This window comes from Coregonus lavaretus (assembly GCF_964263955.1).
Source record: "Coregonus lavaretus genome assembly, chromosome: 11".
Lineage (NCBI taxonomy): Eukaryota > Metazoa > Chordata > Actinopteri > Salmoniformes > Salmonidae > Coregonus > Coregonus lavaretus.
In genome coordinates this window covers 28055001-28082891 of record NC_139998.1, presented here as the reverse complement: position 1 = coordinate 28082891, position 27891 = coordinate 28055001, and the positions used below count along the sequence as shown (strand labels likewise).

At 41.9% G+C, this 27891-nt stretch overlaps 1 protein-coding gene across 2 annotated transcripts; it reads left to right on the top strand.

Annotated features, from left to right (window-relative positions):
• Nucleotides 1-966: 966 nt before the first annotated feature.
• LOC311136932 (hepatocyte growth factor-like) lies at nucleotides 967-27339 on the top strand. 2 transcript variants are annotated; one of them, XM_084171252.1, is made up of 18 exons: nucleotides 967-1191; nucleotides 2580-2736; nucleotides 4088-4200; nucleotides 4628-4742; nucleotides 5756-5898; nucleotides 6504-6624; nucleotides 13210-13328; nucleotides 14271-14436; nucleotides 14709-14842; nucleotides 16351-16444; nucleotides 22326-22459; nucleotides 22601-22633; nucleotides 22731-22827; nucleotides 22985-23059; nucleotides 23646-23795; nucleotides 23888-23994; nucleotides 24116-24258; nucleotides 24380-27339. In XM_084171252.1, the coding sequence occupies exons 1-18, from the start codon at nucleotides 1143-1145 to the stop codon at nucleotides 24557-24559; spliced, it is 2130 nt and encodes a 709-aa protein (XP_084027378.1). In that variant the 5' UTR covers nucleotides 967-1142; the 3' UTR covers nucleotides 24560-27339. The 2 variants fall into 2 exon arrangements, with proteins under 2 accessions (XP_084027378.1, XP_084027377.1); XM_084171251.1 differs by having other exon boundaries at nucleotides 22323-22459.
• The last annotated feature ends 552 nt before the right edge of the window (nucleotides 27340-27891 follow it).

Sequence of the window (27891 nt, the reverse complement as noted above, 5' to 3'; positions counted from 1 at the left end):
CGTAAACAACAGGTGTAGACTATCAGTGAAACACTTACTTACAGGTCCAACAATGCATAGTAAAAAAAAAAAAAATTATAGAATGTGCCTGCACCTTTATTAACTCCTAAATGTGGCAGGTTGAACTGGATGGTTACAGAGTGCATGTTGAGGAGCTGTTAAGTGCACATTTATAGCCATATCTTACAGAAGCAAAACAAACCAAGGGGCTGAACAACTAATGCGTGCAGTCTTAAATGGTTCCAGTGGTATGTAACAGAGAGCTACTAGAGCTCGAATCTCAGTCTAATATCAGAAAGCACACACACATATGCTTCTTTATCAGATCATTAGATTGGACTAATGGAGTTTTACTCAACCCAAAGCATGTGAGCGATCTGCACACATCTGCTCCTAGTTACGAGGGTACGAGGGTGTGTGTGTGTGTGTGTGGTTATGAGAGTGAAAGTCCCTGATTCATTGGCAGGGATTGTATATTATCATGGAGAGTGACTCTGTGGTTTCTTTCTGAGTAACATAAAACCTCCTATTAGTCATCTATAAAAAGAGAGAGATAGAAATGAAGATGCATAATGTGTGTGTGTGTGTGTGTGTGTGTGTGTGTGTGTGTGTGTGTGTGTGTGTGTGTGTGTGTATGTGTGTGTGTGTGTGTGATCGATTATAAAGGAGGCGAGGTGAATCCCCATGTCCCAGGAGATATGGAGGAGATGAGGTAGTTCATCCTGGTTGAGGATGCTGTGTGTCATCTATGAAGACAGAGCTGTTTATAGAAGCTGAGATAAACTCTGATACTCTTGCTCATGTGTATCATGCTGTTATCACTGGGACTTTTCCACTGAGATATACCTACCCAACATATTGTTCAACAGTGAGTGAGTGGGGTAGAGGAGTAAAGTGGGAGGAGAGCTGCCAGTGTGTAATATGGCTGGCGCTGAGAGAGAGAGAGAGAGAGAGAGAGAGAGAGAGAGAGAGAGGTCCACGGTGTGTTTCTACTCAGAGGCATCTCTGCTGTAGCTGAGTGAAAATCCCCAGTCTCTTCGTCCCGTCGTCTGGACCTTATCAACGGACGGCAATACCTTTAATATTATTGGGATATCATACCAGTAATAGTTTGGATATCGTGAACAGCCTTTGAAGCAACCATGTGGATTTACAACATTATTTTTATGCTCTTAATCATCCACTATTCTGGTAAGTTTAGGAGACAGTCACAATAGGAATTCAGCCTTACTGCTTGTTATTGAGATTCAGCATAGTTGTTTAACTTTTCTCCAGCCCGGTCCCACCAAAACTTAGCTTAGCCTACATTGCATTTTTTATTTAATAAAATCTTATTTTATGAAGGTAGGCCCTGAGCCTAATGTCGAATGGTAGAGTTTTTTTTTTTTTTTAACAAAATAACACAACACAATAACCTGTGTAAAATCTGTTACCTTGCAGTCAGCTCGGCAAGTTTTCCATTCTAACTGACTATCATCTCTCGATCTTGCAAAGGGAACATGTCAGGGCAGAAGAGTTTTGATTAGATTAAAAAGTGTCATCCTACAAAACTAAACTGTAAACATAAACAACAAAAACGTTTTGCGCTGCTCTCTGTGGGGAATAGAGAAACTGTGGACCCCGTCTCTATAGACTTTGTGATGATTCTACAGCAAACTTGCGTAACATTATTTTATTTTTGAAAAGCCAAGAGAACCCTGTGTGCTTGGCTGCCCGCCTATTCTTATATATATAAAACTGCATCTAACGATCTGTAGCGCGAGATGCAGCCTCTCAGGTAGAAGCACGTGCACCATCTCCCGCTCTCATATCTCCATTCAGCTATAGATGTGCTGGTGAAACTATAGACAATGTAAATCTGCAGTTTTCTCTCACGATAATCACTAATTCTAAAGCTTCTAGACGAGTCTGACATGGACTCTCTGGTCCCAGTGCTTTCACTATTTAGAAGGAAAGTATATAATGTTTGTTATAGGCTATTGATAATATTTGTGTAGGCTAGGTATTTATCCGTATCATGCCTCATATTAAGTTACGCACTTTTTTATCTTTTACTTTTATTGAGGAGGAGAATACCGGAGTACTAAGAAACAGACATATAGCCTGACTTTCTGCTACTGGGCTGTTTATGTATTTATGTATGAGTCAACACAGCATGGTGTGGTGATGTGAAACAACGTAATTAGTCAATCAATCCCTGCTGGAGAGGGAGGGGGATTGAGAGAAACTGTGTGTGTGTGTGTGTGTGTGTGTATGTGTGTGTGTGTGAGAGAGAGAGAGAGAGAGAGAGAGAGAGAGAGAGAGAGAGAGAGAGAGAGAGAGAGAGAGAGAGAGAGAGAGAGAGAGAGAGAGAGAGAGAGAGAGAGAGAGAGAGAGAGAGAGAGAGAGAGAGAGAGAGAGAGGGAATGCATCCCATTAAGCCATTGATATTAATGGCAGTGGAACCAGGCTAATTGACACATCATGATGCTGCTGGGTTTGTCTCAGTCCTGATGAGAACATCAACACAGCCTCACTGGCCAGGGTGTGGACACTGCATTCAACACCTTCATTTCATGCTGTGTGTGTGTGTGCGTTAGAGTGCAGGAGGAATGCATTGCAGGACTACCAGAGGAGCGACAGTGTGCGATTGGTCCAGCTGCCAGACTCCACCCTCCAGACTAAAAGCAGGAAGTTAAGCATAGTGAAGTGTGCCCGGGGCTGCAGCCGCAACAAGAGACTACCCTTCACCTGCAGGTACGTGTGGTGCATCTGTGACAATCTCCTGGGTGTCTGTGCCTGTAGCTTCACCTGCTGTGTCTCTATAACTATCCCATCTCCTTATTATGTTTTGGCTTCTATGGGGATTGTTTTTCACCTGTAGGTAGATATATTTATTGTCCAAGCCATTATGACATCATCCCCTGGCCTTCCTTGGCAGCAGCCCAAACTCTCCACAGTAAATATGGCTGCTCTCACTCTTACTATAGTCTAATACCCTCCCATTCTCTAATGAGATGTCTGATTTCTCTTAGTGTCGTTCAGCAGCAGCAAGCATGAGTCTGGTATGCAGGACTAGGTTTCCCCTGACAAACTGAGTCCTCTCTGCCATCTCCTCTCAGCAGTAGCAGGCTTTGGGTCAATCCTATTTAAATTCAGGACACATACTGTATAGTCTCAGCCAGGTCGCTCAAGATCCACTGCGAAATCCGACATCCATCCAGGTAAGTAGGACGTTTAGAGATGACTTCAAAACTGGCCACTAGAGGCAACGGTGAGCGCTATTACCATGAAGTATGCTTGGAGTTTGCTAGGGTGTTCTGGACAGGGATGGCTGAGTTCCGGCTCCGAGGTTTGCGTGTTTAATCCCTGTGCTAGGCACTAGTTTTTTATTTGTTTGCTTTAAACCTATCCCAAAACTTAACCCTTACCATTCAATGCCTAAACTTAGCCTTCGATGTATAATTTATTTTTTACCCCTTTTTTCATGGTATCCAATTGGTAGTTACAGTCTTGTCCCATCACTGCAACTCCCGTACGGACTCGGGAGAGGCGAAGGTCTTTTCCCATGCGTCCCCCGAAACACGACCCTGACAAGCCACACTGCTTCTTGACACACTGCTCGCTTAACCCGGAAGCCAGCCGCACCAATGTGTCGGAGGAAACACTGTACAACTGGCGACCGTGTCAGCGTGCATGCGCCCGGCCCGCCACAGGAGTCACTAGAGTGCGATGGGACAAGGACATCCCGGCTGGCCAAACCCTCCCCTAACCCGGACGATGCTGGGCCAAATGTGCGTCGCCTCATGGGTCTCCCGGTCGCAGCCGGCTGCGACACAGCCCGGGATCGAACCCAGATCTGTAGTGACGCCTCAAGCATTGCAGTGCCTTAGACCGCTGCGCCACTCGGGAGGTCTGGCCTCCAAAATTTGACATTTATTGGCAAATGTCAGATTCTGCAGTGAGACTGTGAGAGCATGTTGATAGACTACTGTCTGCATGTTAATTGTAAGTTGATCTGGATAAGCATGCCTGCTAAATTATTATATTACGTAAATCGATCAATATCTCCCTCCCTTCCTGCCTCTCTCTCTCTCTCTCTCTCTAGAGCATTCCTGTACGATCAGAAAAACAGGAAATGCCAGTGGCTTTCGTTTGACAGGAACTCACCAGGAGTCCATAGCCAACATGACTTCAACTACCAACTCTACCAGAAGAAATGTACTGTATACCATCTCTCTCTCTCTCTCTCTCTCTCTCTCTCTCTCTCTCTCTCTCTCTCTCTCTCTCTCTCTCTCTCTCTCTCTCTCTCTCTCTCTCTCTCTCTCTCTCTCTCTTCTCACTCTCTCTCTCTCTCTTCTCACTCTCTGTGTGTAGAAAGGCACTGCAGTGCTTACACTATGTGTCTAAAGCAGGACTGCATCTCTTTCTGTTTGTATCATCAGAGTTTGGTAGCCGGGTTAGTATTCTCATGTATTTGTGCAGTGAAATTTAACATTATGGTGGATGTGAGACTTGTCTTAGTATGCTCTGTCAGATGAGTAAAACAGAAAAGCATATTTTTTCAGATTCTGTTCTTGCAAACACTCACAGTCTGTTTTTCCATTCCTTTTGTTGACACTCTCTCTCTCTCTCTCTCTCGCTCTAGCCTATGTGCAGGAGTGCATAGTGGGGACAGGAGTGAACTACAGAGGGAGGAGGTCAGTAACAGCCAATGGAATAAAGTGCCAGGCCTGGGCCTCTCCTATCCCTCATGAACACAAGTAAGCTAGAGCCTGTGTTTGTGCGTGTGTGCATGTGTGCCTGTGTGTGTGTATATATAGTGATACATTGGATGCTGATTAGTCCTAAGGGACTAGTCATTCATCAGTGCTAGTCCTCTCTGACCTCACTCTAACACTTTACACAGTCAGGGATCATTTCCTGTTGTAGTCACACTGTTTGTGTGTGTGTGTGTGTGTGTGTGTGTGTGTGTGTGTGTGTGTGTGTGTGAGAGAGAGAGAGAGAGAGAGAGAGAGTTTATACTGTAGTAAAACCTAATTAATTAAGTGATAAAGTATACAACCTGTGACAAACAGCAGCCCTGATACAGACATAGTAGCAGAGGATGATGATAAGCAGCCTTGTTACAGGAACAGAGAGAGAGAGAGAGAGTGAGAGGGACAGGGAGGAGAGGACAGCGAGAGAGAGAGAAAGAGAGAGAGAGAGAGAGAGCGATAACAGAGACGTCTTGTGCCAGAAGTTCATTAGAACAACACAACCAGAGGACAACCAACCATAACAACAACCTCCCCCCTTCCTCATCCTTCCTCTTCCTCCCATCCTCCTCTCTTGTTCTCCTCCTACCTCCCCCTTCTCATCTTTTCTCCTCTTCTCCTCTTCTCCTTTCTCCTCTCTCCTCTCTTCTCCTCTCCAGTGAGCTCACACTGGGGCAAACACACACACCTCTATCACACCGTTACGATATGTTGCATTGTGTTGCCTAACTCTGTGCCTTCCAAACTGTTTCAGCTGTGACCCATATAAACCAAATTATCATGTGACTCAGCAAACAAAACCACAATCTAGTGACGACCTCAGTCAGTACGTAGATGTGTATGACTCACAGTTTTGTTTAACTACCACGTTTCACAACACATGGAGCAGGCCTGATCTACACTACACAATGGAGATTTCTCTTCTACCTCTCAACTTTCTGCACCAGATAGAAATTGAAAATTGTCCTGATTTTGGGAGATATTGATTAACACTAACTGAAGTCCTTCTCTCTCTCCAGTTTCCTACCGAGGAGGAACAGGAAGAAGGACCTGAGAGAGAACTACTGTCGTAACCCTGACAACGCTACCTCAGGACCATGGTGCTTCACTACAGACCACAATGTCAGACACCAGGACTGTGGAGTACCTCAATGCTCACAGGGTAGGACACATACACACATGTCCATTTCCTTTTACAGTAAACCATTTAACGGCACTGTCAGATATGAGCTCTCCCTTCTCCCTGTTGCACTGGACCATAGCCTGCTGTGGTATCTACAACTGGATGACACAAACTGTCACAGGATAAATTATCCTCTGTGGATACTTAAAAATATATTTATAGTTAATAAACAGCTGACAGTGATGTGATTAGGTGTGTATGAGAATACACAAGACTATCAGGGATGTGTGTGTGTGAGGGAGGATCTACAGGGTTGTTTTCAGAGTCTGAGGAAATGTAGTGGGTCTGTCCAGAGAGAGTGTGTGTTCTGGTCCAAAGGTCAAATGACTGGATAGGTTGATTTGAAAATAAGTTTCCAGTAATGACAAACACTACACACACATGCACACGCACACACACAGTGATTGTTGACTCATTTGACTTAAAAGGAGCCATTTTACATTATATTCTAAATAGATAGACAGGACAATTATCCAGAAACAATTGTGGTATACCACCTCATGTTGTTTATGAAGTACAGTATATGCAAAAATAATGTCTGTGTCATGTGAGAAGATTAAAATATCACCCGTGTGTGTGTCCAGTGGAGTGTGTGAGCTGTAACGGGGAGAGCTACAGAGGTCCCATGGATCACACAGAGACAGGATGGGAGTGTCAGCGCTGGGACCTGGAGGAACCACACAAACACCTCTTCAACCCCAAGAGGTAACACACACATATGCACACACACGCACACAAAAACACAAACATACACACACTCACTTTCTCTCAGTATGAGGCTCTGGGGCCTCTTCATTACAGAAACAAAGGGATGATTAAAGATGTGTTAATGAGTCTATCACTAATCCACACCACCTGCTGCTGGGGCAGGACACACAAACACACACACCCTTCACCTCTGTGATTAAGACAGCACCTCTGAATCGCTGTTAGTATTGTATATTTTTATTATTCTTATTCTTATTAATCTTTAATCAGGGGAGCCCAGTTGAGACCAGAGTCTAATTTTCAATGGTGCCCTGAGACCATAAAGTAATAGAACAAGTACATTACATTAAATAAAATAAAATAAAATTTTATTGGTCACATACACGTGTTTGGCAGATGTTATTGCGGGTGTAGCGAAATGCTTGTGTTTCTAGCTCCGACAGTGCAGTAATATCTAACATTTTCACAACATATACCCAATACACACATCTAAGTAAAGCATTGGAATTTAGAATAAATAAATAAATGAGCAATGTCAGAGCGGCATAGACTAAGATACAGTAGAACAGTATAGAATACAGTCCCATGTAGCTCAGTTGGTAGAGCATGGCACTTGTGGGTTCGATTCCCACGGGGGACCAGTATTAAAATGTATGCGCTCACTAAATGTAAGTCACTCTGGATAAGAGCGTCTGCTAAATGACTCAAATGTAAAAATGTACAGGATATACATATGAGATGAGTAATGCAAGATATGTAAACATTATTAAAGTGACTAGTGTTCCATTTATTAAAGTGGCCAGTGATTTCTAATCTGTGTATATAGGCAGCAGCCTCTAATGTGCTAGTGAAAGCTGTTTAACAGTCTGATGGCCTTGAGATAGAAGCTGTTTTTCAGTCTCTCTGTCCCATCTTTGATGCACCTGTACTGATCTCGCCTTCTTGATGATAGCGGTATGTGAACAGGCAGTGGCTCGGGTGGTTGTTGTCCTTGATGGTCTTTTTGGCCTTCCTGTGACATCGGGTGCTGTAGCTGTCCTGGAGGGCTGGTAGTCATCACCAACATCACAGCCATCATAAACAAGTTATTCAATCATTCAATAAAAATAATTGCACACCTCGGTGAACTCATTTATCATCAGGGTTTTAAAATGCCCTAGTGGCACCAGGGAATACAAATGTAATTAATTGTATAAGTGATTCCAAAAATGTGGAGCGTGAAAACTAAAAACGGATTTATCTAATTCCGTGGAGACTCGAGGAATCTGAAAAGCTAACCAACCCTGTGAAGGGTTTGTTATCTCATTATTTTATACGTTAGCAAAGCAGTTAGGTAAGTTGGAAGCTTGTGTAGTAGGGCTTTGTAAACAAAAAGGGAGTAATTAATTGATCTATGGGACTTTAATGAGGACCAGCTAACCTCTTGATACAGGATGCAGTGGTGAGTATTAAAACTATCACCAGGAGGAATGAGAACACCTGCACTATAACTACATTTTTGGGTGGAAACCTGTTGCCTAGAGACATTTGAGTAACCCAACTCAAAGTATTTCAGTGTTCAACACTTAGTAACCATATGGTTATCTTTTTAATTTGTAAATACAAACTGTATTCTGAACTATAAAGATTGAAGTTGCTTGAACAAGATACAATTGTAGGATCCCTTCTACGTAAATGATTAACTATCATTACAAAAACATTTTCAAGTGTAAGTAGTAAGTAGTTCTGATTAGTAATTTTCAGTGATTGTGTCTTAATGTTTAACGTTTAATGTAATTGATGATTTGTCATTTTAACCCACCTTAGCAGGAATTGTTTAGGACAGTGCTCATTCCTCTAGCAGTAACTGGAAGAAGAGCTGTAAGCATGACATGATGCTGCATTAGCCCCTGTCATTAAGAGTGGTTCATATGACCTTGTTGATGGTGGGAATGGCTTGTCTTATTATTGAATGTAAATTTGCCCAATGGTTTTGATATCCGTTCATCATAATCAATTACCCCCTAAGTACACAACAAACTGTTTAATAATATTTTATAAATCAACTTTTCTTTCTTCAAACATGCATACAACATTGTGTAAAAGTATCATAAAGTCAAAAAATATTGAATTACCCACAATCTTCTCAAAACAGAGCCACAAGACACTATTAAGTATTCATAACTTGCAAAATTTTTATAATTATATATCCGCACAACACATATAAATCAAGTGTTTTTTACCCAAATATCAATGTGTCTGACAAATACTTTATTATTTTAAGTAAAGACATAAAAAATAATAGAATCAAGTAAGAACAATTTATTTAATAAATGTTAAATTAACTTTAGATTAGCAGAACACAAATAAATACATTTATATTTACTCAATAACTTAATATTTGTTAATTTCTTTCCATTTGTTTCATTCTGAGCAGAACCATTACTTTTACATTCTGTTCCACTGTTCCGACCAGCAAAATAAAGTTCTGAACCGGTTCGAATCCAAAAAAAGTAAAACAAAAGTTTCTATTGTTCCTTTCTGTTCCTTTTCAAACCCCTGAAATATTTTTATATTTTCAATTTCTTTAATGAGTTAGGCAGTTACCTTTTACAGTGTGCAGTGGAGCAGTCTGCTCTGCCCGTAGAGGTCCTGTGGCCAACACACACACACTTATAGATAATCACACATGCATGCACACACACACCTTACTAATATTGAGTTGCAACTCCCCCCTTTTGCCCTCAGAACAGCCTCAATTCGTAGGGGCATGGACTCTACAAAGTGTAAAAAGCGTTCCACAGATGTGTCAAATTGGCTGGATGTCCTTTCGGTGGTGGACCAATCTTGATACACACAGGAAACTGTTGAGCGTGAAAAACCCAGCAGCATTGCAGTTCTTGAAACAAACCGGTGCACCTGGCATCTACAACCATACCCCGTTCAAAGGCACTTAAATATTTTGTCTTGCCCATTCACCCTCTGAATGGCACACATACACAATCCATGTCTCAATTGTCTCAAGGCTTGAAAATCATTTTTTAACCAGTCTCCTCCTCTTCATCTACACTGATTGAAGTGGATTTAACAAGTGACATCAATAAGGGATCATAGCTTTCACCTGGATTCACTTGGTCAGTCTATGTCATGGAAAGAGCATGTTTCCTGAATGTTTTGTACACTCAGTGTACACACACACTTACAGTGCTTTCAGAAAGTATTCACCTCCCCCTCATTGCTTTTTCCACATGTTGTTGTGTTACAGCTCACATTTAAAATGGTTTAAATGTAGATGTTTGGTCACTGGCCTACGTACACAATACTTTTTTTACTAATTCATAAAAAATGAAAAAATGAAATGTCTTGAGTCCATAAGTATTCAACCCCTTTGTTATGATAAGCCTAAATACATTCAGGAGAAAAAATGTGCTTAACAAGTAACATAATAAGTTGCATGGACTCACTCTGTGTGCAATAGTGTCTAACAATTTTTTTTTTATGACTACCTCATCTCTGTACACCACACATACAATGATCTATAAGGTCCCTCAGTCAAGCAGTGAATTTCAAAGACCACAAAAAAAAAAAAAACATTGAATATGCCTTTGAGCATGGTGAAGTTATTAATTACACTTCGGATGGTGTATCAATACACCCAGTCACTACAACTCAATTGCTGGAGAGGAAGGAAACCGCTCAGGGATTTCACCATGAGGCCAATGGTGACTTTAAAACAGTTCTAGAGTTTAATGGCTGTGATAGAAAACACATAAAACATAATTGGACATTTAGCTAGCTAGCTTGCTGTTGCTAGCTAATTTGTTCTGGGACATAAACATTGGGTTGTTATTTTACCTGAAATGCACAAGGTCCTTTTTTTCTGGATCTTTGTAGAATTTTGACCCATTTTGAGTCATACAAAATCATGTATTCTCTAATATGACAATTAATCCACAGATAAAAGGAGAAACCTAGTTAGTTTCTAGTAATCTTTCCAACTTCAGTCTTCTTCTTCTTCTTCTTCTTCTCTGTGGACTTTATATGGTAATTGGAATCCAACTTTAAGGTGCATTACCACCACCAACTGGACTGGAGTGTGGACCTCAGTTCATCTTTCAATCACCCACATGGGTATATGCTCCTAAAAACCAATGAGGAGATGGGAGAGGTGGGACTTGCAATGTGTCAACTGTCAAAAATAGAACAATGTTCAAAAATAGAACCAAGTTCTATTTTAGCGCCTGGCTACTCAGACGATCGTTGACGCGTGCGAACAGTTTGGATACAATTATTGAATAACATGTATGTGTACATTTATTTTGCAATGCTTGCGCAAACAATGCGGGCGGTGTGGTCAGCATGTTAGAGACTTACCAAGAAGAACTCACAGATGTAATCGCTGCCAAAGTTGCTTCTACAAACTATTGACTCAGGGGTGTAAATGTGACCTCCCGAGTGGCGCACTGCATCGCAGTGCTAGCTGTGCCACTAGAGATCCTGGTTCGAATCCAGGCTCTGTCGTAGCCGGCCGCGACCAGGAGACCCATGGGGCGGCACACAATTGGCCCAGCGTTGTCCAGGGTAGGGGAGGGAATGGCCGGCAGGGATGTAGCTCAGTTGGTAGAGCATGGCGTTTGCAACGCCAGGGTTGTGGGTTCGATATCCATGGGGGGCCAGTATGAAAAAAACAACAAAAAAATGTATGCACTCACTAACTGTAAATCGCTCTGGATAAGAGCGTCTGCTAAATGACTAAAATGTAAATGAGATATTTCATTTTCAATAAATTTCCAAAAATGTCTAAAAACATGTTTTCAATTTGTCATTATGGGGTACTGTGTAGATGGTTGAGAAAAATATACAGTTGAAGTCGGAAGTTTACATAATTTAAACTTAATCCTAGTAAAAATTCCTTGTCTTAGGTCAGTTAGGATAACCACTTTATTTTAAGAATGTGAAATGTCAGAATAATAGTAGAGAGAATGATTGATTTCAGCTTTTATTTATTTCATCACATTCCCAGTGGGTCAGAAGTTTACATACACTCAATTAGTATATGGTAACATTGCCTTTAAATTGTTTAACTTGGGTCAAACGTTTCAGGTAGCCTTCCACAAGCTTCCCACAATAAGTTGGGTGAATTTTGGCCCATTCCTCCTGACAGAGGTGTCGTAACTAAGTCAGGTTTGTAGGCCTCCTTGCTCGCACATGCTTTTTCAGTTCTGCCCACACATTTTTTATAGGATTGAGGTCAGGGCTTTGGGATGGCCAGTCCAATACCTTAAATGTGTTGTCCTTAAGCCATTTTGCCACAACTTTGGAAGTATGCTTGGGGTCATTGTCCATTTGGAAGATCCATTTGCGACCAAGCTTTAACTTCCTGACTGATGTCTTGAGATGTTGCTACAGTATATTCACAAAATTGTCCTTTCTCATGATGCCATCTATTTTGTGAAGTGCACCAGTCCCTCCTGCAGCAAAGCACCCCCACAGCATGATGCTGCCAGCCCCGTGCTTCACGGTTGGGATGGTGTTCTTCGGCGTGCAAGCGGCCCCCTTTTTCCTCCAAACATAACGATGGTCATTATGGCCAAACAGTTCTATTTTTGTTTCATCAGACCAGAGGACATTTCTCGAAAAAGTACGATCTTTGTCCCCATGTGTTGCAAACCGTTGTCTGGCTTTTTTATGGCGGTTATGAAGCAGTGGCTTCTTCCTTGCTGAGCGGCCTTTCAGGTTATGTCGATATAGGACTTGTTTTACTGCGGATTTAGATACTTTTGTACCTGTTTCCTCCAGCATCTTCACAAGGTCCTTTGCTGTTGTTCTGGGATTGATTTGCACTTTTCGCACCAAAGTACGTTCATCTCTAGGAGACAGAACGCGTCTCCTTCCTGAGTGGTATGACGGCTGCATGGTCCCATGGTGTTTATACTTGCGTACTATTGTCTGTACAGATGAACGTGGGACCTTCAGGCATTTGGAAATTGCTCCCAAGGATGAACCAGACTTGTGGAGGTCTTGGCTGATTTCTTTTGATTTTCCCATGATGTCAAGCAAAGAGTCACTGAGTTTGAAGGTAGACCTTGAAATACATCCACAGGTACACCTCCAACTGACTCAAATGATGTCAATTACCCTATCAGAAGCTTCTAAAGCCATGACATCATTTCCTGGAATTTTCCAAGCTGTTTAAAGGCACAGTCAACTTAGTGTATGTGAACTTCTGACCCACTGGAATTGTGATACAGTGAATTATAAGTGAAATAAACTGTCTGTAAACAATTGTTGGAAAGATTACTTGTGACATGCACAAAGTAGATGTCCTAACCGACTTGCCAAAACTATAGTTTGTTAACAAGAAATGTGTGGAGTGGTTGAAAAACAAGTTTTAATGACTCCAACATAAGTGTATGTAAACTTCCGACTTCAACTGTATATTTAATCCATTTTGAATTCAGTCTGTAACACAACAAAACATATGTGCACACACACACACACAAACATACCGGCATACCCGCTCTGCTCACTGCTCATGTGTATCTCCATCTGTCCCAATGACTTGTTGAAATCCTACTCTTCCCTATGTGTGTTGTTCTGTAGGTATCCTGATAAAGGCCTGGTTGATAACTACTGTAGGAACCCAGATGGACGTCAACGACCGTGGTGTTTCACCATGGACGCACACACACCCTGGGAGTACTGCAACATCACAGCCTGCTGTGAGTGTGTATGTGTATGTGTGTGTGCATGTGTGCGTGTGTGTGTGTGTGTGTACACAAAGACACACCCACATGCTTGCACAAACACACATGTGTATGCACACACACTTTAGAAAGTTCAGTTACTCTGCTATATAAACCTCATGTCAGACACACAGAGGTCACACACATTATGCTCCAGTTACATACAAGATGAGGGGTGTGTGTGTGAATGTTTATGCGATAGAGGAAGAGAGAGAAATACATCTCTATATTCATCATATTTCTGCTTGTTGTGGGCTGAAGTGAAGAGAGTCTATAGAAGGTTGACAGAGAACAGCACTTAAAAGCTGCAAGTGTGTTTGTTTTTCTCTGTCTGGCTCTTCTCTGCTCTGTTAGAGTCATAAGGAGCTCTGGAACTGGAACTTTACAAAATGGCATCTTTTCAGTTGGACTCTCTCTTTCTTTGTCTCTGTGTTGTATCTGATACAGGCCTTGGAAGTCAACCCAGTCCAGTTTTATGGTCTAACCCTTAAACGTGGTGTTATTGAAACCAAGGCAGAAAGACAGACATAGAAACAAAGTTTTATTGTTTTGGCCTATTCTCTTCCCTGTACCTGTCTTTATTATCCTCGCTAGTAGCAGTCTATTTTTAGTCAGATCCACAGAAAACTGTCTGTTTAGATTCTGGAGAGTTAATAGGCTACCTACCGTATATTTCTGGGAAAAATGAGTCAGCATTGTTTCTTTGTTATTGCAACATACTTCATCAGCTAAATGAGTACAATGTATTGTATAGAAAATGGAGCAGTTAAGTCCAAGTCAGCCTTGTCCTTGTTACAGTCTCTGAGTGGCACTGTTGCCTCAAGGAGAAACGTTCAGCATAACAGAGGGTATAGATGATATGGCTATGTTTACCAAAGTGCCTCCTTCTCTGTCTCTTTCTCTCTCTCCCTCTCTCAGCCACAGACAGTGTGGTAGAGGTGGATGTAACTACTAGGTGTTTCTGGGGTCGAGGTGAGGGCTACAGAGGGTCAGTAGCAGTAACACCCAGTGGGGTGATCTGTCAACGCTGGGACTCACAGTACCCCCACAACCACTCATACATTCCCCAGGACTACCACTGCAAGTGAGTGAACCACACTTGTATGGACACACATTGACAACTCTACACACATTATGTTTGTGAATATATCTTTATTGTGTGTGTGTGTGTGTGTGTGTGTGTGTGTGTGTGTGTGTGTGTGTGTGTGTGTGTGTGTGTGTGTGTGTATGTGTGTGTGTGTGTGTGTGTGTGTGTGTGTGTGTGTGTGTGTGTGTGTGTGTGTGTGTGTGTGTGTGTGTGTGTGTGTGTGTGTGTGTGTGTGTGTGTGTGTGTGTGTGTATGTGTGTGTGTTTCAGAGACCTGAGGGAGAACTACTGCAGGAACCCTGATGGACGTGACCTCCCATGGTGCTTCACTTCAGACCCTAATGTTCGCACAGCGTTCTGCACTAACATCCCCCGCTGTGGCATACAGAACACTGAACCTCAAGGTGAGAGCCTATTGTAGCATTGATCAAGGAGATAATACAAGTCTTCAGGTCTCAGACAATCGTAGTTCAATGAACCGCCATTGTTAAAATGTACAGCTTTTGGTAAAACTAGGTGAATAGGCCTTAGGCTCCAAATAATTTTTATTTTGACCCTGCAGAATAGCAAAATAAATTGATTCCTGATGAAGAAATGTTCATGTGCTTGGCAGTTGTTCAGTTGTGTCCCTAATGTGTCCCTTAATTTGGTCATTGTTTTGTTGCTGAAAATTTTCCTGCACCGCAGGAAATGCAGATGAGCTTCATGATTTACATAAATTCACTGAAAACCCACATTAACACACGGTTGTTTTAACAGTATTCTACTTTTCATGTAGACTACTTTTGGCCAGCTAATAGCCTAACCACCCGATCATGCATCCTGTTACTGCATTATCAGTGGTGTAAAGTACTGAAGTGAAAATACTTTAAAGTACTAAGTCGTATTTTACTTTACTATTTATATTTTTGACAACTTTTACTTTTACTCCACTACATTCCTAAATAAAATAATGTACTTTTTACTCCATACATTTCCCTGACACCCAAAAGTAGTCGTCACATTTTGAATGCTTAGCAGGACAGGAAAATGGTCCAATTCACACAGTTATCAAGAGAACATCCCTGGTCATATTGCCTCTAATCTGGCGGACTCACTAAATGCAAATGTTTCGTTTGTAAATTATGTTGGAGTGTGCCCCTGGCTATCCGTAAATTTAAAAAACACAAAAATGTTGCTGTCTGGATTGCTTAATATGAGGAATAGAAAATTATTCATACTTTTACTTTTGATACTTCAGTATATTTTAGCAATTACATTTACTTTTGATACTTAAGTATATTTAAACCAAATACTTTTAGACTTTTACTCAAGTAGTATTTTACTGGGTGACTCACTTTTACTTGAGTAACTTTCTATTAAGGTATCTTTACTTTTACACAAGTATGACAATTGGCTACTTTTACCTGTGCATTATTTTGCTGTAACAATATAGGTCAAATTAAGATCCCACATCTGTAGGACTCTGGGAATGACAGCCCACTGCACATATATAAACTAGCTCTGACAGCATTACAACATCGCTCTTTCATATTGGACAGTGAGGAGAGGAGGCTCTGTCCCATTGGATAGAGAGTAGAAGGAAGCTATGAACCATTGGATAGAGCAGAGTAGGAAGCTATGAACCATTGGATAGAGAGGAGAAGGAAGCTACTGTATGTCCCATTTAATAGTATAAAAAGGGAGCAGCTCTGAGGGATTTTGTAGGATTCAGATTATGTAGGGTTGTGTTTTTCTCACACTCAGATGAGAACTTTGGGGCTGGGACAGTTTTGTGGTCATGTTGTGGTCTACCAGTCAGGACAACAGAGATCAGTAAAGTTTTGCTAATATATTCCCCTGGGGTTGGTTTGGTCTGTAGCATTCTGACTTTCATTAGCTTGGTCTCATACTGTGTGTGTGTTTGTTCCAGACTGCTACAAGGGTAGTGGAGAGAGCTACAGAGGAGAGGTTTCCAGGACCAGGTCAGGTCTTCCTTGTTCCCTCTGGAGTGACTACAGCAGCAGGTAACACATCCACACACTACACATCTGCATGTGTGCCTGTGTGTGTGTGGGTGGATGCCAGAGGGAGTGCCCTACCTTTAAGGAAAAATCACATGAATTTCACATGTAAACGCATGAAGTGTTCCAAAAACACGTTTTTTTTGGATGATCTGACATATCATATGAAATGGATGGTGTAGTACACAATTTGATGACGTAGTTCACAAAAAAGAGACCACTTTTGGCTCGTGAGCGCCACTTTCAAAACTACTGGCTGAAATTATACGAAAGTCAGAGAGTGCATCTTTAACCTGTAGTTGACCCCCTTGTTGGGACATTTCCCATGTCCCCATAAGGACAAAGGCTATTTTAAGCTTAGTGGTTAGGTTTAGGGTTAGGGTTACAATTAGAGTTAGAATTAAGGTTAGGGGTTAGGTTTAGGGTTAGGAGTTAGGGAAAACGTGTGTGTGTTTGTGTGTGTGTGTGTGTGTGTGTGTGTGTGTGTGTGTGTGTGTGTATGTGAGGGTGTGTGTGTGTGTGTGTGGACGTGTTTAACTATACTTGTGGGGACCAGAATAGTAAACAAATAAACATTTGACCAACTGGGGACATTTTGTTAGTCCCCACAAGGTGAAATGCTATTTCTAGTTTTTTTTTAGGGTTAAGGTTAGAATTAGTGTTAGGGTTAGAATACGGTTTAGGGTTAGGAGCTAGGAGCTAGGGTTAGTTTTAGGATTAGGGTTAGGAGCTAGGGTTAGGTTTAGGGTTAAGGTTAGGTTTTGGGGTTAAGGTTAGGTTTAGGGTAAGGTTAAGGGTTAGGTTCAGGGTTAGGGGTTAGGGAAAATAGGATTTTGAATGGGACTGAATTGAGTGTCCCCACAAGGTGTGTGTGTGTGTGTGTGTGTGTGTGTGTGTGTGATTAAGCATCTGGGGGACACACTTCAGGCCTCACCTCTGACCCTGAGCCTCCTCCTTTTTTGGAACACTTCACACTTCAAAGCCAAACAGCTCCTCTGCTTGGCTCCCACCCAGGGGTTAAATGTCAGACGTCAGGGATAGGGTTTAATATTTTCCTGGTATTTTACAAATCTTTCATCCCGAGAATAAATCACTTTTCTCCCAGGTAACCCAGTAATTCCCGTCAAAACCGGAAGTGTCATTCTAAAGCATGTAAATAGGTCTCGATTTGATTAGAGCTTTGATCGGCATTAAAATTCAAGCCTGATGCTACCTGAGCCTGATGAGCCATACCATTAAATACATTTTATGAGCCCAAGACCAAAAAAGCGTAAATTATTGTGCAGTTATCCAAGACAGCATATATAATATACTTTATATGATACTGCACATTATGCATGACAGAAAAACATAAAAGCCTATAGATGTAGCTACGCTCTCTTTTGTAAATAAATTTCAGCTCCATTAGGCTAATAATTTTGAGTGTGAATTTAATTACTGTACTGTATTATACTGAATTATATGACTGGAATTACACACCTCTTTCGATGAAGCTGGGAGAGAACATGCAATGCTGATGCAGGATATGTGTACTACAAAATTACAATTACAGTGAGGGAAAAAAGTATTTGATCCCCTGCTGATTTTGTACATTTGCCCACTGACAAAGAAATGATCAGTCTATCATTTTAATATTAGGTTTATTTGAACAGTGCGAGACAGAATAACAACCAAAAAATCCAGCAAAACGCATGTCAAAATTTTTATAAATTGATTTACATTTGAATGAGGGAAATAAGTATTTGACCCCCTCTCAATCAGAAAGATTTCTGGCTCCCAGGTGTCTTTTATACAGGTAACGAGCTGAGATTAGGAGCACACTCTTAAAGGGAGTGCTCCTAATCTCAGATTGTTACATGTATAAAAGACACCTGTGACAACAGTTGGTGCGATTATTCGCAAATGGAAGAAACACAAAAGAACTGTCAATCTCCCTCGGCCTGGGGCTCCATGCAAGATCTCACCTCGTGGAGTTGCAATGATCATGAGAACGGTGAGGAATCAGCCCAGAACTACACAGGAGGATCTTATCAATGATCTCAAGGCAGCTGGGACCATAGTCACCAAGAAAACAATTGATAACACACTACGCCGTGAAGGACTGAAATCCTGCAGCGCCCGCAAGGTCCCCCTGCTCAAGAAAGCACATATACAGGGCCGTCTGAAGTTTGCCAATGAACATCTGAATGATTCAGAGGAGAACTGGGTGAATATGTTGTGGTCAGATGAGACCAAAATCGAGCTCTTTGGCATCAACTCAACTCGCCGTGTTTGGAGGAGGAGGAAGGCTGCCTATGACCCCAAGAACACCATCCCCACCGTCAAACATGGAGGTGGAAACATTATGCTTTGGGGGTGTTTTTCTGCTAAGGGGAAAGGACAACTTCACCGCATCAAAGGGACAATGGACGGGGCCATGTACTGTCAAATCTTGGGTGAGAACCTCCTTCCCTCAGCCAGGGCATTGAAAATGGGTCGTGGATGGGTATTCCAGCATGACAATGACCCAAAACACACGGCCAAGGCAACAAAGGAGTGGCTCAAGAAGAAGCACATTAAGGTCCTGGAGTGGCCTAGCCAGTCTTCAGACCTTAATCCCATAGAAAATCTGTGGAGGGAGCTGAAGGTTCGAGTTGCCAAACGTCAGCCTCGAAACCTTAATGACTTGGAGAAGATCTGCAAAGAGGAGTGGGACAAAATCCCTCCTGAGATGTGTGCAAACCTGGTGGCCAACTATAAGAAACGTCTGACCTCTGGGATTGCCGACAAGGCTTTTGCCACCAAGTACTAAGTCATGTTTTGCAGAGGAGAAAATAATTATTTCCCTCATTAAAATGCAAATCAATTTATAAAATTTTTGACATGTGTTTTTCTGGATTTTTTTGTTGTTATTCTGTCTCTCACTGTTCAAATAAACCTACCATTAAAATTATAGACTGATCATGTCTTTGTCAGTGGGCAAACGTACAAAAATCAGCAGGGGATCAAATACTTTAATAATATTTCCCCTAATGTTGTGTGACGTGCATATTAGTCTACCTCCTTAGAATCTTATGCATAACCCATCATTCGTTACCTACATATACATTTAATTTATTACCTAAAAGAGGTAGGGTAGGACATCTCTACCGCTCGCTCTCTACCACTTTCTGTCTGTCTGTCTGTCTGTCTGTCTGTCTGTCTGTCTGTCTGTCTGTCTGTCTGTCTGTCTGTCTGTCTGTCTGTCTGTCTGTCTGTCTGTCTCTGTCTCTCTCTCTCTCTCTCTCTCTATATATATATATATATATATATATATATATATATATATAATATATATATATATATATATACATACATATATAAAATTGAAGTCGGAAGTTTACATACACTTAGGTTGGAGTCACTAAAACTTGTTTTTCAACCACTCCACACATTTCTTGTTTACAAACTATAGTTTTGGTAAGTCGGTTAGGACATCTACTTTGTGCATGACACAAGTAATTTTTCCAACAATTGTTTACAGACAGATTATTTCACTTACAATTCACTGTATCACAATTCCAGTGGGTCAGAAGTTTACATACACTAAGTTGACTGTGCCTTTAAACAGCTTGGAAAATTCCAGAAAATGATGTCATGGCTTAAGAAGCTTCTGATAGGGTAATTGACATCATTTGAGTCAGTTGGAGGTGTACCTGTGGATGTATTTCAAGGTCTACCTTCAAACTCAGTGACTCTTTGCTTGACATCATGGGAAAATCAAAAGAAATCAGCCAAGACCTCCACAAGTCTGGTTCATCCTTGGGAGCAATTTCAAAATGCCTGAAGGTACCACGTTCATCTGTACAAACAACAGTATGCAAGTATAAACACCATGGGACCACACAGCCGTCATACCGCTCAGGAAGGAGACGCGTTCTGTCTCCTAGAGATGAACATACTTTGGTGTGAAAAGTGCAAATCAATCCCAGAACTATATCAAAGGACCTTATGAAGATGCTGGAGGAAAGGTACAAAAGTATCTATATCCACACTAAAACGAGTCCTATATCGACATAACCTGAAAGGGCGCTCAGCAAGGAAGAAGCCACTGCTCCAAAACCGCCATATAAAAGCCAGACTACAGTTTGCAACTGCACATGGGTACAGTCCTCTGGTCTGATGAAACAAAAATAGAACTGTTTGGACATACTGACCATCGTTATGTTTGAAGGAAAAAGGGGAACGCTTGCAAGCCGAAGAACACCATCCCAACCATGAAGCACGGGGGTGGCAGCATCATGCTGTGGTGGTGCTTTGCTGCAGGAGGGACTGGTGCACTTCACAAAATAGATGGCATCATGAGGAAGGAAAATTAGGTGGATATATTGAAGCAACATCTCAAGACATCAGTCAGGAAGTTAAAGCTTGGTCGCAAATGGATTTTCCAAATGGACAATGACCCCAAGCATACTTCGAAAGTTGTGGCAAAATGGCTTAAGGACAACAAAGTCAAGGTATTGGAGTGGCCATCACAAAGCCCTGACCTCAATCCTATAGGACATTTGTGGGCAGAACTGAAAAAGCGTGTGCGAGCAAGGAGGCCTACAAACCTGACTCAGTTACACCAGCTCTGTCAGGAGGAATGGGCCAAAATTCACCCAACTTTTTGTGGGAATATTGTGGAAGGCTACCCAAAACGTTTGTCCCAATTTCAACAATTTAAGGGCAATGCTACCAAATACTAATTGAGTGTATGTAAACTTCTGACCCACTGGGAATGTGATGAAAGAAATAAAAGCTTAAATAAATCATTCTCTCTACTATTATTCTGACATTTCACATTCTTAAAATAAAGTGGTGATCCTAACTGACCTAAGACAGGTTATTATTACTAGGATTAAATGTCAGGAATTGTGAAAAACTGAGTTTAAATGTATTTGGCTAAGGTGTATGTAAACTTCCGACTTCAACTGTATATACACTATACACTACCAGTCAAAGGTTTTAGAAGACCTACTCATTCAAGGGTTTTTCTTTATTTTTACTATTTTCTACATTGTAGAATAATAGTGAAGACATCGAAACTACGAAATAACACATATGAAATCATGTAGTAACCAAAAAAGTGTTGAACAAATAAAGAATATTTCATATTTGAGATTCTTCAAATAGCCACCCTTTGCCTTGATGACAGCTTTGCACACTCTTGGCACTCTCTCAACCAGCTTCACCTGGAATGCTTTTCCGACAGTCTTGAAGGAGTTCCCACATATGCTGAGCACTTGTTGGCTGCTTTCCTTCACTCTGCGGTCCGACTCATCCCAAAACATCTAACTTTGGTTGTTGGGGATTGTGGAGGCCAGGTCATCTGATGCAGCACTCCATAACTCTCCTTCTTGGTAAAATAGCCCTTACACAGCCTGGAGGTGTGTTGGGTCATTGTCCTGTTTCTCGCAGTTAGTTATCACAGGAAAAGGGAGTGGGTTTGGGCAGGAAATATTGGTAACCCATTTCCCGGTATTCAACCCTAGTCAGGGATCAGCGGTTTATTGTTTATGTTAGAGAGACTCAAAGGGATCATCACTCTCTCACACTCACACATACTCACACATACTCACACACACACACACACACACACACACACACACACACACACTAACTGTGCATCAGTGATTGGTCCTCAACTGAATTCTCCTCTTCTTATTATCCAGGAATGTCTGGGAAAGAATTCTGTTGGTGGCGTTCCAAACATTACGATAATTTCCCTGTGTCAGTTTAGGTGTGTAGGTGTGTGTGAGGGATAGAGAGAAAAAAAGAGAGCAAGAGACCATACACACCTGTGATGTGCTCTGTATGCTTGGCTGACAATATCTGTTACACAGTTTTATAAACTCTACGCTTCTTCTTTGCGTGTGTTTAGCAGTGACAGAGATGCGGCGGTGCTGACTGTGAGACTGGAGGGGAGTTTCTGTAGGAACCCAGACAGAGACACATACGGCCCCTGGTGTTACACTAACAGCACTGCTATACCCTGGGACTACTGCAGCATCAAACCATGTGAGTCTCACTCTCTCTCTCTCTCTCTCTCACGCACGCACGCACGCACGCACGCACGCACCCACCCCACACACACACACAACTGCTGTAGTGGCATTGTCATTGAGACCTCCATCTTGTGTTTCATCCTCTGACATACAGGTGAACCATCAGAGAACACCATTCCACAGAGAGGTCAGTCCCTCAACTTACGCCTTCTGGTTTTCATGTTTTCATCTTGTACCTCTTTGGGTAAAACATTTTTTTAGTTTCCTCTTTCTCAACTTATCAGTGGAGGTGTCGTGTTTCATCCATAAGAGGACCAGGATAGTAGGAGGAGCTCCAGTCGCCATTACAGATGGAAGCTGGATGGTCAGCATACAGAAAGGGTACACACACACAAACACGCAACTGGCTTTGTTTCTCTGTGTAATATAGGTATAAACTGCTCTTGTGGCAGATGTATACTGACCATCTGTCCCAGTGTTGGAGTTAGTAAAGGTCCATCCCCAGTGTGTGATATCGTGTGTTGTGTTCCTTCACCAGGTCCAGTCACTGGTGTGGAGGTTCTCTCATACGAGAGGAGTGGGTTCTCACTGACAGACAGTGTTTCTCCTCATGGTAACTGCACCTCTCTCTCCCGCTCTATATTTCTCTTTAGCTCTTTTCCTTTCTTCCTCTGTCCCTCCTTTACTATTGTGGCAGACCAGGGGGTTTGAGCTAGACGTTTACTCAGATCAGACACAAGTGTGATACCTCAGTTTCAAGGGTGTTTATTTAAAATAATAAAGAAAAATAAAAGAAACAGGTCTCCACCAGGAGACCTCTTCCAGGTTACCGCCTTCTGAGCTCTGGGGAATGCTGTCTCCTCTGGGGTAGACCACCGAGCCACTCGGTTCTAGCAGACTGTGAGGCTGTCTAGCCGGTAGCAAGCTCTCACTACCTCCAACTCTCCTGTGTGCTGCCCTCCTGGAAGCTTTATGGGCCCTGTATGGCTGGTGAGCAATCAGCCCCTTGATTACTCACCAGCCTCAATCATCCCCAATTAGTCCTGGCCGGAGGACCCGTCGAGACCTGGCACGTCCAGCAGAGGGAGCCACTGACGTGTGATGTAGACTCCGTCTTTCACCAGGCCTCGACGAGTCTCCCCCTGGTGGCTTCTCCACGGTACGTCACACCATACTTACATCTACCTGTCTCCACCCAGCGTTCCAGACCTGAGTGAGTACCGTGTGTGGTTGGGTGTGTCAGACCTCCGTGGCTCGGCTCCTAACGGCTCCTTCAGACAGGAAGTCTCCATCTCCCATGTGGTCTGTGGTCCTGAGGGCTCCAACCTGGCCCTCATACGGCTGGCCCAGTGAGTATACAAACACACCTGGTCGTTTTACATACGTGTTCTACTCCTGAGATAACTTTTTGTTGATATGATTCTGTCTTTCTCTCTGTAAGGCCTGCCCTCCCTGCAGACAGTGTCCACACCATTCAGCTGCCGGTGGCTGGGTGCTCTATTTCTGAGGGTACGATGTGTAGCATGTATGGATGGGGCGAGACCAAAGGTACACACACATACCATCACACCCATCAGGATTTTATCATCTAGATAAGGAACTGGTTACTCATTAGCTCTACTGATGTCCCATTGTCATGACAAAAATCCCCCCCTTCTCTCTCTCTCAGGGACGGGTCATGAAGGTGTACTGAAGGTGGTCCATCTGCCCATGGTCAGTAATGAGAGGTGTAGAGAACAACACAGAGGGAACCTCCACATCACAGACGCCAAGATCTGTGCTGGGGGGAGGAGGGACGAGGGGGTCTGTGAGGTAAGGAGGCTGGTGAACTGCTAATGAAATGTTCTGCACTGAAACACTTGAACAGAGATTGCTCTCCCAGGAGAGTACTGTATTTCCTTACTAATGTATGTTTTATGTCTCTCTCCGTCAGAGGGACTATGGCGGCCCCTTGGTGTGCCAGGAAGGAGAGAGCAGGGTCATAGTGGGGGTCAGTGTCCATGGCAGAGGCTGTGCCCGTGCCAACCGCCCTGGCATCTTCATCAACGTCCCCTTCTACACCCAGTGGATCCACAAGGTGTTCAGACACTACCCTGAACCTCAGATCAACTAGAGCTCAACTAGGCACAAACCTTTATCCCATCATCAACTAGAGACTAGACCCAACCTTGAGACATCCTACAACCGGTGGATCCACAAGATCTTCAGACACTATCCTGACCCTGACCCTGATTCGACCAACTAGAACCACCTTGATATGGACACATTGTTGTCACTACTCTTACCAGGGGCTAAGTCAAGTAAGGAGTCCTTGTGCATTTGAAAGGGGGGAAAACCCAGCCATATTGTAAATATCAGACGCAACTCCAAAGTTGATGCTGGACTGCCAACAAACTCATCAAGGGCTTCTATATGTCTGTGGAGTGGAACTGTAGAGTGGAACATAATTGTGTTATTAAGACTGCTGGATTGATCCTTAGATAATATAAATATGTATTGTTACAAACGTGATACTAAGAACAACAGAAGTGTGGATATGTGGTTGGCCAACCACCATGTCCTGAAGCTGGTAAGGTTTGGAGTCAGAAAGACGCAGTAGATGGGATGATAAAATGGGAATACACTTGATTCCGGACGTTACTTGAATGTACTGAAAACCAAAAGGCAGTAGCTCTCTGTGCTTCTGTAGGGCACTGTCAAGGGCACTAAAACACAGCTGGGTTGTTCCGCCAATTCGGTGCCTTTTGAAAAGTGTAGCTTGGTCCCCAAAAAACGTTTCATTTTACCAAATTTTTTACATTCTGTCATAAAGAGCACATGTTCAAAAAAACTAAACAAAAAAACATTTTCCCATCTCAAGAGGTTAAATAAAAAAATATATATAGTATGTGCCTATTAAGTGCCAAATGAAGTAACAGGGTTGACCGTAAAAGGGTTGATGATTTAATCTTAAATCAGCCATAAAACCCTTGTGAAAGGTGGATGGAAGCTTGTTGTGTGCAGCAGGGAGTGGCAATTGAATGCCAGCTTCACAAAATGTTGTAAATTGTTAAAAAATATCTAGCCTGTCTATCTATGGGTAACAGGGTTGACGTGTTATGCTTGACCGGCTCAGTTTTCCACCACAAAACACCTGAAAAGGGCCAAAAAGGGTATAACCAGCTCACCTGCTTTTACACTATGATTTGACTATTAGATGTTCAATGTTTCTTTTGATTAAAATATTTATATAGGAATAGTTTCACCATATTAACATTAGAGTTCAGTTCACGTAACAGGGTTGACCTTAAAATGAGGGACAGACGTAAATGAATCACTAATCACATGAAATAAATTATAATCTTCAGAGATGACTTTGTCAAAGAAACAAAATAACTAGGGCTTTACTATGATAGTGAAAACTTGGAGAAATGTTATGGTTAAGTTGGTTAAACTCGTCCTAGAAGTCACAGACGGTGCACGAAGAAACATGTAAAAATGCTGACTTTAGCAAATCTTTATTCATATAAAAATCTGATATATTGAATATATTGATATATTGAATTCTCCATGTGGTCTATATTTAAGGGCACTTCATTTAATGTAACAGACTTTTAAAATGCAATATTGGTGCACAAGTTGTACTTTAATATCAAAGGGATGCAAAAAGGCTCTCTATTCATGGAACAACCCAGCTCTGTACATCTGAGGGCATTAGACTGTACTGTGCCTATAAGTGTCTAAGTGTAAATAGTTTTCTGAGTGTAAATCTGACAGGTTGAATGTGATATGGGTCTTATAGACCTGTGAGAGGATGGTGACATTGGCCTTTTTAGGAACATGGAAAGATCAACATGAAGCCATTGAAGGTAGATACATTTATGTGTAAATATGTTTTATTTCTGTATATGTATTATAAAGGTAAAAGGGTATGCAGCTACAAGCCTTTCCAGTTTCCTCTTACCCTCTCCCTCTTCTTTCTATCTATTTTCACTCTTTTCGTCATCTCTTCTCCCCTTCTCTCTTCTTACTCTGCAGTGATGTATCCTGTTTGATAAACACACAGAATCAGTATGTCTGATTATGTGTGTGTGTGTGTTTGTGTGTTTGTATGTGCATGTGTGTGTGAGTGGGTTCTGTGAATTCTATTTCCTCACCTCCTTCAGCCTCTGGCAGACATCCAGTAACTATCTGTCACCGCAAACTGTTATCTAAATGGAGCTGTAAGCTACTGTATTTTCAGTGTTATTGTGAGAATATTAGCCTCTATCTCTATCACACATTGGTCTGACTATTTCTCCTGGGAATGTGAGTGGTCCCTGAAACAAGTAACCCCCACTTTTTGATGTTTTTCATGTTCACGAGCCCGTGTGTATGTGTGATGTGATGTGAATGTTTTATGCTGCTATTACAAGGTTGTAAAGTATTACATTATCTGTACCTGTATACTATAGGCTCCTGTTCATTTAGTGTTTTTAATTTGAATACTCCATGTCAATATTACAGTACTATGATATACCTGTAGTACACCGTGTTCCTATCTTAATGCATCTGTAAGTTAATCATTGAATACTGTTTTAACGTGTCCATGTCTTAGTGTTACAGTATATTACGTCATGGCACCATACCCACATACAATGACTTTGTTAATTTCATTTGCGTTAGGTGGTTGTGAGTGCAATCATTAAGCCTAATTTCATTTTCTATGTTTCAGGGAGAATCTGATGCATTCACAACCAGGCATCATAACAGTAGACCTAGGCTTCTAACAGGTGTCCATTCAATTCAATTCAGAAAGCGTCCATCAAAGGATGGAAGGAAGTTGTCTTTGACGCGTATCTCACATAGGTCTATAATGCACATTGAAAACTCCAATGCTGATATACATTAATAAAATAAAAAGGTAGGCGCTAACGTGCAGTAGCATTGATGTTTTTTTTTAAGTATGAAAATGTATGCACTCACTACTGTAAGTCGCTCTGGATAAGAGCGTCTGATAAATCAATAACATTTTTTAAAATATATATATTGTGTATAAATGTACTTTCTAAATTGTTATTGCAGAGGGAATTAAGGATTTTTTGAGGATGTTTGCTTTCGCGTTGACTTTGTAGCCTACTGTAGAAGAAGCCTGGTGGGAGTCTGGGAGCTAGTTGTTGGCCAGCCCCAAGGTCTGCCAGAGGGTGCTATTATTCCTGACATCGTTCGAGCTCTGACATCCTAATGCAACAACAAAATAACATAGAAAATATGTCTTAATAAAACACATTGAGGACTTTCACCATTTTGAAGTAGTCAACTAGGTGGGTCTTCCTATCGACGGGTTGGTTGACAACGTCACAAAAATTATACAAGCTGCCATGTGAGGAATCGTCGGTGGCTCGTTTCAGCTCATTGTATTCTGTTATTGATATCATGTGTTTTGACTCATGTCATGTCTATGCTAATATGGTAAAACATTTGCTA